At 53.3% G+C, this 11,791-nt stretch overlaps 1 protein-coding gene across 3 annotated transcripts in view; it reads left to right on the forward strand.

Moving 5' to 3' along the window:
* Prss27 (protease, serine 27) overlaps nucleotides 1-10,700 on the forward strand; it is a 20,139-nt gene extending 9,439 nt beyond the window's left edge. For 2 of the 3 annotated variants that reach the window (XM_005391413.2, XM_005391415.2), the window contains exons 2-6: nucleotides 5,738-5,764; nucleotides 6,188-6,350; nucleotides 7,175-7,446; nucleotides 7,789-7,958; nucleotides 8,278-10,700. In XM_005391413.2, coding sequence (XP_005391470.1) covers nucleotides 6,205-6,350; nucleotides 7,175-7,446; nucleotides 7,789-7,958; nucleotides 8,278-8,484 — 795 coding nt within the window. In that variant the 5' untranslated portion in view covers nucleotides 5,738-5,764; nucleotides 6,188-6,204 and the 3' untranslated portion in view covers nucleotides 8,485-10,700. Of the gene's footprint in view, nucleotides 1-1,789; nucleotides 3,211-5,737; nucleotides 5,765-6,187; nucleotides 6,351-7,174; nucleotides 7,447-7,788; nucleotides 7,959-8,277 lie in introns of those variants that run through there. The other variant, XM_005391411.2, reaches the window with a different exon arrangement.
* The last annotated feature ends 1,091 nt before the right edge of the window (nucleotides 10,701-11,791 follow it).

Genomic DNA, 11,791 nt, shown 5'->3' on the forward strand with positions numbered 1-11,791 from the left:
TTTTTTTGAGACAGTCTTGCTGTGTAGTTCAGGCTGGCCTTGAACTCACTTTGTTGCCCAGGCTGGCCTCAAACTCATAGCAATCCACCTGCCTCAGCCTCCTGAGTGCTGGAATTACAGGCATGCACCACTACATTTAGGTTTTTTGTTTTTTTAGACAGGGTCTCACTAAATTGCCCAGGCAGGGCTTAACCTTGTAATCCTGCCTTAGCCTCCGGACCAGCTGAGATTAGAGGCATGCGCCTCATGCCTAGCTTTCTGATCAATTTTTTTTTTCTTGTTTTGTTTTTCTTCCAGTACCAGGAATCGAACTCACGACCTTGCGCTTGCCAGGCAGGTGCTTTGCCACTGAGCTAAATCCCCAGCCCCCTGATCAATTTCTTTAGCACTTTAGAAAATAATGCTATCAATACTGAAAATGTCATATTTATAAATTCTATTTGGAGTATATATTTACTATCAACCTGCAAACTTCTTTTGTTTATGCAAATATAAAGTGGCCACTAACACTTTGGGTCACAATGTTTTTTTTTTTTTTTCTGTATTTAAGATTGAGCACACTTGCAGTGACAGAGTCATTGCTTCAAAGGGAGTAACTCTTTGATGCAATGGACACAGGGACAAAAGGGTCCGTTCCATGCCCACCTGCTGACCCATTTCCAGGTGGCCCTGACTAATCACATTCCTCCAGCACTACCACAGCCTCAGATGAGAAAACTGCCATCACCTTGCTGTGGTTTTGATTTGCATTTACTTAATTACTCAGGCTAAATAATTCTCAGCAAGTCTATTAGCCAAGTTAGTTTCCTCTCTAGCGACTTGTCTTTCACCCATTTTATTGCTAGGGTCCAGAATTTTTCTGACCAATTTCTTTTCTTTCCTCCCCTTCTTTTATTTTTTCCTCCAGCACTGGGGTTTGAACTCAGGGTCTTCACACTAAGCTATATCCCCATCTTTTTTATTTTTATTTTGAGACAGAGTCTTGATAAGCCACTAAATTGCCCAAGCTGGGTTCAAATTTGTACTCTTCCTGCCTCAGCCTCCTGATTAGCTGGGATTAGAGGAATGACACTATGCTCAGCTTTCTGACCAATTTCTGTAGCACTTTAAACAATAATGGTATCCATATTTGGCCGTATTTCTTACATATATTTTTCCTATTGTCTTTTTACTTGTAACCAATGTTGCTTGTATTTTTTAAACTTACATATAGATCACAGTTGTGATTTTTTTTTTTTTTTTCTTTTTAGGCAGGGTCTACATAGTCCACTGTGTAGCCCAGGCTAGCTTCAAACTTGTGGCAATCCTGCTTCCGCCTCCTAAGTGCTAGGATTACAGGTGTGGTTCACCATGCCCAGCCTGGCTCATTCATTTCTTTGTGATGTCTACTGTGCCTTCTAACCTTAGAAAACCCTCTTCCAGCCAGTTATGTCCGGTTCTACTAATTTCTAGGTGTGATGTGACTGGAATCCTTCCAGGTCCTCCCTTATTTGCCTGGTGGGTAGTGGAAGGCCCAGCCACCCCTTTGCTGCCTTGGTCAGTAGGCCCAACAGTGGTGGTGAAGATTGCTGAAGACTTGGCTCTTGGGTTGCTAGGAAGTCCGCTTTTCCCTGGGATCCTCACTTTCAGTTGCTTGCTTGATTTTAACAAAAACTGGCTTTAAAAGGGGAAGAGGAAGGGCATAATGGTGCACGGCTATAATCCCAGCACTCGGGAGGCCAAGGCAAAAGGATCATCAAGAGTTGAAGGCCAGCCTGAGCTACATAGTAAGATTGAGGCCAGACTGAACTACACAACAAGACCCTGTCTTTGAGTTAAAATAAGTAAACAAATAAATAAGTAAACAGGGAAGGAAGACAGGGACACCTGAGACAAGGGCCCAAGAGAAATCCTTAGTCTTAGAGCAGAGCATTTGAAACCGCCTCTGAGATGAGGGAAATTGATGGTTGGGTACCTGGAGAAGTGAGGCCACCCACCCGGGCATTCTGAAACTTTCCAGTGTAAACTAGGTCCTCTTCCCCACTAAGTGACTCCTTGTCCCCATGAGTCTTCTGCTAACTGCTGTATTCCCCATACCTAGTAGTCCTGGGCACCAACCAGTATGACCCCAGAATATTTGTTGAGTAAATGAATGAGTGTGGAGTCCTCCTGCCTGCCATCAAGGACAGCCCAGCATCTGTGCCACCAGGGGCTCAGGGATGGGGGAAGAACGGGCAGACAGAAGGTGAAGACAGACCAGCACCCAGGGAGTGTGGTGATATAGCTTCTGGTGCAGGCAATTGTGAAGTGCAGGGAGACCCTGGGGCTGGCAGGGTACAAGACCAGTAGGGAAACTGAGGCAGTCTCCTGTTAGGCCTACTGTTTGCCACCCCCCATGCTGCAGTCAGTGGGAGTAGCCACCCCAACCCTAACTCCAGCTCTGACATCAGCCCCACGCCCCAAATACTTTCCTCCCGCCGTGGCTGCATGTCCCAAAGCCCAGGGAGTGCCCAGGGCAGACAGGACTGCCACTGGGCTGGTCATCAGCCACCTTCCCAGAACCAGCTTGCACCCCACCCACCCAGCCTACTGCTGGGTTCACTTCCTGGGAGGAGTGCGGTAAGGGGCAATGGTCAGCCCAGGTCCCAAGTCTCCCTGCCCTGCTCCTCACTGTTCCCCTGACCTTGCCCTCCTATCAGGGTGTAAGTTCTGAATGACTCTAGATCACGGAAGCCGTGTACACAGTCAGTTCTCAATAAATGTTATGTGAACAAATTAATAAACGAAGCAGGCAGTGTCTCTTGGGTAGACCTGGCCAGCTCATGTGGGGCCTGTGGTCAGCTGAGAGGTGTCTGGGCCTGCTAGGGTGTATCTGTGGTCAGCTCATGGTGGGGAACTCCAGGCCACAAGCCCCTGGATGGGGCAGGAGTGTTGGGGTAAGGGGTCTGGCCTGTGGGGTTCAGGACCAGGTCATAGAGTTGGGGTTCAGGAAGCCTCCTTCCTGCTGGAGCAGAACTGGGTGGAGCAGGCCAACAGGTCGGGTGGCATACCCCAGCCAACACTCACCTCCAACATAAAACGCCACTTCATGGAGCCCAGTGCCTTACAAGGGCCAGGAGCTCCCTCCACCACCAACAACCCTGGCCCAGCTTTGCCAGCCTGAGGACATGAGGCGATACCTGGCCCCCACACCCCTCTTGCTGCTCCTGCTCTTCCTACTGCTGAGGCTTGGTGAGTTTCAGAGTCCCTGGCCTCCCTGGAGGGTGTCTTCTCCCTGCCAGGAGTTCCAGCTGGGCCACCACTTCCTACCCCAGTGATGGAGGCCCCAGGCAGGCAGGCACACTCCAGATGTTTCACCTGGGAGTCTTGAGGCAGGCTTAGGTCAGAGTGGACCCCATGGCAGCAACCTGGTAGGGGCCTTAACCCACATTCCCAGGCATCCATAGTGTACCTGGCTCTGGACTTGAGGCTCCCCGACTCACCAGATGAAGAGTACCATGGGTGCAGGATTTGAACTTGGGCCTGCTGGGCTCAAGTCCACAGACCACCATAGCTGATCCAGAAGTGGGACTGAGCAAGGGCTGCCACCTAAGCCTACAACCCTTGGAAGCAGGGTGGCGTTCAGTGAACAGCTGGGTGGCACAAGGGGTATAAGCTGGAGTCCCACTGCCCTATGGATATACAAGCAGAGAACGTACCGCCATCCATGGCCAGGGTCAGCAGGGTCCATCCAGCGCCCCACCTGCCGGGCCCCTCCCTGCCAGGGAAACTCTTCCACATTCCTAAGCCACCCAGGCCAGCCCACCAGCCACACTTCCCTGTCCTCAGGTTACCTCCCAGTGCCAGGCCAGGTCACCCCAGGCTACAGCTCAGCCAGCGCTCCAGGTTCTTCATTCTTGGAAGGACACTAGGGTGCCCCTCTATGGGGAGGCCCAGTCTCCCCAGTCTCATTGACCAGCCTCCCCAGACAGACCTCCTGCAGGCAGATAACAGCGTCCCCTAAGCGAGCCCACTTCCACAGGGTGTAACACTTCAATTATTCCAGCAGGCTGAGCAATCAAGGTCATTGCCAGAGTGGGCACTGCAGCTGCATTCGGCTGAATCCCAGGTGCTGTCCTCACCAGCTCGTGGGCCCAGCACCCCAAGGGTTCTCCAGACCGGCTCCAGGGATACCAGGAGTCCTGGGCCCAGGGTGGGGATCTGACACCCTGATTGTGCTCTCCAGCCTGACAGGGTGCCCATCCACAAAAGCCTAGCTGTCCTGCTCAGTTCTCCACAGTAGGGATCCCAGACACAGGCTCTGCCTTCCTGGGGCTCTTGGGACTGAGGCCAGGGGTGAGATGTGATGCCCAGTGCAAGGACAAAGAGCTCAAGTGAGGGACTGAGGCTTCCAAGACGGACAATAGAAGCAGGGAGAGCTTCCCGGAGGAGGTAGGACTTTGCTGAAGCCTTGATCTGGATTAGAACCTGGAGAGGCCAAGAGGTTCAGCCTAAGTGAGAAGCAGCTGAACTGTAGTGGGGAAGATGGACATGCATATGGGGGAGGGGCTGCTGTGAGTAGTCTGAGGCAGGGAACCCCAAAAGGAGGGACAGAGATGCCTAAAGTATGTTAGTGTCAATGAGAATAAAGGGTGGGTGGGCTGGAAGCAGCATCTGCAAACAGAAGCCTTAGGAAGGCCGTAGGGTCAGTGTCAAGTAATGTTATACTAAGATGCTAGGATAACCCTCCTGTGGTGTTTTGTTTTGTTTTGTTTTGGTCTTTTTGAGACAGGGTCTCGCTATGCAGTTCAGGCTGGCCTTGAGCTCACCCTGTAGCCCAGGCTGGTCTCGAAGTTGCAACAATCCTCCTGCCTCAGCCTCCTGGGTGCTGGGATTACAGGCGTGCACCACGCTCAGCATCCTATGGCATTTAAAGGCCACACTATGAACACAAGTTGCCTGCTTCTTGTTGCCCACCTGGGCCAGCACTGCACTTGACCCCCAATCTGCTTGACTTCCCTACTTTGAGAAGCAGCCAGGCCTGCTGATCCTTCTCAGGTTCCTCTTGGTGCCCTGTCCAGCACACACCTCCCTGTCCTCCACTGGCACTGAGGACTAGAGATCAGGAGCCTGACAGGAAGAATGAAGGACCGTAACACCTCCAGGATCCTCAGGCACCCTAAGCCACACCTGGCTCACTGAGGACACTTCCTATTCCCTGCAGCCCATCAGCACGCTAAGACCGGTTACCTTTTCTGGCCCCACACTCCGGGTTCCTCAAGTGTATGGGGCAAAGGGAGGCCTGGCTGTCCTCTCCAGCTCTGTTGGACCCACCACAAGGAACAGGTGACAGGAAGGGTGGGGCAGAGAAGTCTCTCTTGAAGGGGTCCCCTGCCTGGGCTCCAAGCCTGCAGTGGAGCCTCTGGGGCTGCAGTGAAGGTTGAGCAGCAGGTTTGAGGACAGCGGGGTGTCTTGGCCCGAGATGGCTCAGTTTTGGGGAATGTGGAGTTCTGGGACTCTGGCACTGGCCTCTCCTGGTCAGTTCCACGTGTGGCCTGTTTATCCCTTTCCAAATAAGCTTGCACACAGGGCAGGCCTGAGAGAAACTGAGGGCTCCTTGCCTCTCCTCCCAGATGCCTTGGTGACTGTGCCTCCTGAGTTTCCAGAGGCAGGGAGATGACGCAGGGAGAGCAGGGTGTTGACCAGGCAGGTGAGTGAAGAGTGGAATGGACCTGGGCTTTGGCAAAGTAGGCTGATGACCCCTTTTCTTCACTTCCAGGGACTCAAGCGGCCAAGGCACCAGCAGGTAAGTGGGTGTGCCTGAGCTGTAAGATGGCAGAGGCATCACACATGGAACAAGGTCCAGAAGGGAAGTACGGGGCATCAGGGAACCTCAGTCAGAGGTTCTCTGGTTGCAGGAGAGCTATCCCTCAGGGCTACCTATTTTGTGACAGGCAAACACACCAGCTGTCCTTCCAGGAAGTGTGTGTTGGGCCCAGGGATGAGGCCTTTCCACTTACTGCCTCAATTCCCCTATGGCACCTCTTCCCAGTCAAGGAACTGAGGCTCATGGGGTAGGGATACAGAGGGTCTTACTCCCTAGGTTCCTGAGCAGGTCAAGGGCCAGGAAGGCCAGAAATTAGGTATAAAGTAGAAGCTGACATATGGGATTAGGGCTGGAGTCAAAACCTTGGAATCAGCTCCCAGTAATTCCACCATGTTCCTCCAGTCTGCGGGCACCGGAGGATGCTGAACCGGATGGTGGGCGGGCAGGATGCCATGGAGGGCGAATGGCCCTGGCAAGTTAGTATCCAGCGCAATGGAAGCCACTCCTGTGGGGGCAGCCTCATCACAAAAAAGTGGGTGCTCACCGCAGCGCACTGCTTCTCCAAGTGAGTGAGTCTAGTACCCTGTGTGTCTACCCCGTGACTGCCCCACCCAGCAGGGACAAAACAAGGCCTGGTGCTCAGCTAGTTTAACACCAAGAACAGCACCCAATCTGCTACAGATCCACCTGCCTCTGTGGGTCCTGGAAGCCTGGTCCTATACCTGCCTGCTTTCCCAGCTACAGGTTTCCTCTAAGGCCCAAGCCTAGAACTAATTTAACTTGCAGCTGCAATTGCTGCCCCAGCCCTGGCTCGCACCAGCTGACTTGCCAATAAGGCACTGTCCTCATAATCCCCAAAAAAGTGGCCAGCCCCTCAGCCCTGACCACTGTGTTATAAGCCACCTGACCCCAGACCTCTGGGGTTCCCATACTTCTCATCTTTCACCTCACTGCAGTTCTGTGATTCTCCTAAAAACCTGCACCTTCTACTCAACACCCTGAGTGGTGGCTGCCCCAGCTCCAGAGCCGGGCTGGGCCCTATAGTATCTGTGGGTGGCTATCTCCTTTTGCTTTCAAAGTAGGCATTTCTGGTAAGAGTCACTGTCCCCACCTTACAGACAAGGAAACTTTATAGAAGACTTGTTAGGTAACTTGTCCAAGGTTACCTGGTGGCCCAGGACAAAGCTGGAGATTAAAGGTGAGTGATCTCACTACAGCTTCTACACCCTGACCTTGCAGAATGCCCCTCTGAAGATGATGGTTTTGAACATGACATGCAGAGATCCATCAGGAAATGGAGCAGGCCAGAGGCACTCAACAGCCCCCCTGCCCTTCATCCCCTTCTCAAGAGGGCACAGCCCACACTAGGCCTCTGTTCTCTCCCTTCAGCACCTCTGACACTTCCCTGTACCGGGTGCTGCTGGGGGCACGGCAACTGCTGCAGCCAGGGGCACATTCCATCTATGCCCGTGTGAAACAAGTGGAGAGCAACCCCCTGTACCAGGGCATGGCCTCCAGTGCAGATGTGGCCCTGGTAGAGCTGGAGACACCGGTGACCTTCACCAACTACATCCTCCCTGTGTGCATGCCTGACCCTTCAGTCATTTTTGGGAAGGACATGAACTGTTGGGTTACTGGCTGGGGCAGCCCCAGTGAGCAAGGTAAGGGGGCAGAGGCTAGGGAGAAAGGGGGATGGGCCTGGAAAAGGTCCAGGGGAGTCTGAGGGCTACTCTGAACCAACCAACTTTTTCTGTTGATACTGTTAGATGAGATCTCTACTCGAAACAGGTAGGGTGGGGATGGGAAAGGACAGCTGCCCTTGAGGGCAGAGCCATGAAGACAGAACTTCCAACTTGGGGCTCAGAGGGTGGGAAGGAGCTCAGCCCCATGAGAGATCTAACCACCATGGAGAAGCCTGGGCAGGGACAGACTGCACTGTGGTTCTGAGAACCCAGGGCCCCAGGTCACTGCTGAAGACTGCCCACTGGCCTGCTCACCCCCAGACCGCCTGCCCAACCCTCGGATCCTGCAGAAACTTGCTGTCCCCATCATTGACACACCCAAGTGCAACCTACTCTACAGCACAGATACAGAGTCCGGCTTCCAGCCCAAAGCTATCAAGGATGACATGCTTTGTGCAGGCTTTGCTGAGGGCAAGAAGGACGCCTGCAAGGTAAAGAGGGAGGCAGCAAGACCCTGACCGACCTCCAGGCCCAAGGCAGGGAGGGGTGCAGAGTTCCATCGAGCCAGGAAACTTATTGGGAAAGAGCAGCTTTAGACCCTACCTTGAGTTGGTGCTTGGGTTGGGGCTGGGTAAGCTGTACTTTTGAACCCTTTCCCCTACAGACATGCAGGGAACCTGGGGTACCCTAGTAAGGAAAAGAGGGACCAAGGGTGGAGGGAAGGAGAGGCTAAGGGGCTGGAGCCCATGTCCACTATCCTAGGACTTGGTGGCACTGGGTAGGCTCTTAGGGCCTCTGCTTACCCTACAGGGTGACTCCGGGGGCCCCCTGGTGTGCTTCGTGAACCAGGCATGGATGCAAGCTGGTGTCATCAGCTGGGGTGAGGGCTGTGCCCGCCGGAACCGCCCTGGTGTCTATATCCGGGTCACGTCACACCATGATTGGATCCACCGTATCATCCCTGAGCTGAAGTTCCAGTCAGGCAGGAAGAGGTGGCCGCTAGTCAGACCCCTGTGACCATCAGCACCTTAGTGGGAGTTTAGCACCATGCCTGGCTGTCCATGTGGCTCTGCTGGCCCTTGGGGTGCTGCTTGCTGTCCTCTAAGTCCACCCCACCGGTCCACATGCTGCCCATGGTGTACATGTGTAAATAGCTCTCTATCTTCTATCTCAAATGCCCAAATATTTTTATTTATGTTTCCTTTCAATAAAATCAGTGCCAAACTGTCCAGGTCAAAAATCCTTAAAGAGTATGGGGCGGGGGGAGTTGATACATGGAGAAGACTCAGAGGACTTAGCTCCTGATGGGATAGGACACTGCAGGCACACCGCCTAGGATGTCCCTGGGTCCCTATAACACCTTCCCAGACTTCCTCACAGGAGACTACCCTGACGCCACTTTATGCCTCAAGTTTTCCTACTTGATCCTCTGCTAAGGGCTGTCCTGGCCAGCACTGTGGACAGGGACAGACACTGGCAGAAAGTTGATCAAAGATAGCCAGTGCCACTGCAGGAGCTATGCCAGGATAAGGGAATAGGAGGGCACTCAGGAAGGGGAGGAGAGAGGTGTCCTAAGGGAACCATGGCCTCCACCCCCTAGTCTTCCTCCAGAATCCGCCCACCAGCCTTCTCTAAATAATGCCATGTCACCCTGGGGCATACTTCCAGGCTGTTTTCTGCCCCTCCACTCCACTGTTCAGTCTTCCTCCAGGACCAGCCCAGGCCTGTTTTCTGTTCTCCCCTTGACCCCAGGGTCCCTATAGTCCCATCCCTTAGCCCTGATCTCCCCACTCAAAGTCTGAAGCTACCAGGAGGGGTAGACATGTACACCTGTGCACAGCCACAGCCATACCACACACTCGTGTGCACACAACGGCACTGCCTACCTCCCTAGAGCTGAGAAGCAGGCACTGTTATATATGAATCTGATGACCACTTAGCAAGCACCTGCTCTGGTCCAGCCTGGGACAAAACATCAGAAATCTCCCTGGGCTCCACTTTGCCTGAGCTCAGCTGCCACTGCCTACTAGGCACTTGGTGACATCAGTGGATGGGCCATATGCTGAGTTCTTGCTCCAGACCAGGTTGGGTCTCTGGTCAGGAGGGATTACTCATCTGTCCTATAAGAGGCAGGTAACCTAGCACCCAGACAACAGGGCAGGGCAGGCTGTGGGGTCCCCGAGACAGGCCCAGATGACTGGGCACTGCTGTGGGATGTGTGTGGAGTCCTGGCCCGGGTAGGGTGAAGGAGGTTAGAGGAGGCAGAGTCACACAACCTACCTGCACCCCTGTGATCTGCTGGCTAACCCCAGGGAAGGGATTCCACAGGCAGCTGTCCACAGGAGGCAGCGAAAACTCTCCACAGAACCAGGAGTTGAAAAGGAAACAAGTTTATTCCATGCAATTCACAGCTTATACCAAGCTCAGTATTGTGAGAAGATTGTAGAAGAGAAACACCCAGGTTGCCGCAGGCTCCCTTCTGCACCCTGGGGTCAGGGCACAACTCAGATATAACTCTCCACACGTCTGCCAAGCAGTTACCAGTGATCTGCCATCAGAGCTGCCAGCTGTAGGAAGAACACTGAAGGGAGCTGCTGGCATAGGCCACGGCAGCCAGGGGTGGTCCTTCCTCCAGGCAGGACCACTGTGGAAGGCCACCTCAACCAGCCTCAGTGGGAGCACGTGATACCAGAACAGCCACACGTGTGCTGTCCCACATCCATGAACGCACATACACAAGCACACGTCACACACACACACAACTGCATAGGCACCACAATTAGCCTATGAAGCCACAGGAAGAAAAATGGCCATCGTGGGCCCCTGCTGGCCTCAAGACCCCAGGTGAGAGTCAGCCCCAGGCCCAGTAGCATGTGTGGGGACAGATGATCTGAGAGCAAAATGACCCTGCCAGACGTAACCTTTGATGCTCCAAAGGTGGGCAGGTAAGAGGTGCGGAAGGCAAAAGCCAAGGGAAAACCCCCAATGCCAGGAATCCCACACCTGCCCCCAGGTGGCAGCACTGGGGCTTTTATCCCCATGGCAGGCTTCGGGTACTAGCCAACTAGAGGTGTGGTTCTTGTCCCATGCAGTCCTGGAAGGCTCTAGGAATGAACCAGAAGGCCAGCCACCAAGGATCCACACATCCCAACCCTGCCTCTCCTGTCTCTCTGCTGGATTTTATTGAGACAGGGTCTCACTATGTAGTTAGGTCAGCCTTGAACTCACCATGTAGCCCAGGCTGGCCTCAAACTCACAGCGATCCTCCTGCCTCAGCCTCCTGAGTGCTGGGATTACAGGCATGCGCCACCATGCCCAGCTCTGCTGACTTCTGAGGGCCCGAGCTGGGGCCCTTGGCGCTCTTTAGACACCGCATGGCAGACTGTCTGCTGAGGGGACAGGGTGCCTTTTCTGCCAAGGATGCTGGCCTGTCTCCTATGTGGCCTTCAGCTCTGATGGGACATGCTCTGGTCTCTGACAGGCACACTACCACACAGAGGCCCTCCTGGGCACCCAGTGCTGTGTCCAGCCAAGAGGCCAGAGGGCACATCCAGGTCCTAGCCTCCACCAGAAAACCTCTTAAGGCAGAATTTAAACTCCTCCCTCATGCGCACCCTCATTCAGGACACCCAAAAGCCCAGACCCTGTCCCCATACAAGTAGCCCCTACCCCACACCTCACACTGGGCAGGCAGGTTAGTCCATGCCACGGCCCTGGTTGGGTTGGACATGTGCCCGGAAATAGGACTGACTGGTAGCAGAGACAAAGAGAGCCGAACCCTTCAGGGCACACTGGGTTCCTCAACTACACCCAGCCCTGCTGGACTTGTGAAGCTGAAACCAGAGTCCTACAGGGGGTACCCTGGCTTGAGCAACTCAACGGTGGTTCCAGCTGCAGCTTCTCCATGTATTTTAAGACACTAACAGCTGCTGGGCTCATTCATAAATACACAGTTTTATTTGCTAATATCAGGGGAAACTTAGACGTTAAACAGTAAGCTGATAAAATACGGATACCTAAAAAAGTATAAAAGTATAAATACCCCCTTAGAATAAACTTTTGTGAAGTCAATATTTTTAAATTAAAAAAAAAGCCTATCTATTGTAAGTCAAGGTCATAAATCAAACGATGTAAGTGCCCGGCAGCTCCCCAGAGTATGTCCCCACAGCCAACAGTGGGGCCACCTTTAGCTGGGTCAGCCAGTGGCTACTTCTGCCCTATAAAGACGTTTTCATGAATTCTTTTACGCCAAACATTTAACAACATACAAGAGACTTTATGAAAGAAGGAGGTAAGTCCTAGATGGAAAACTTGGTTAATCAGA

This window comes from Chinchilla lanigera, unplaced genomic scaffold (genome assembly GCF_000276665.1).
Source record: "Chinchilla lanigera isolate Chin_1 unplaced genomic scaffold, ChiLan1.0 scaffold00041, whole genome shotgun sequence".
NCBI lineage: Eukaryota > Metazoa > Chordata > Mammalia > Rodentia > Chinchillidae > Chinchilla > Chinchilla lanigera.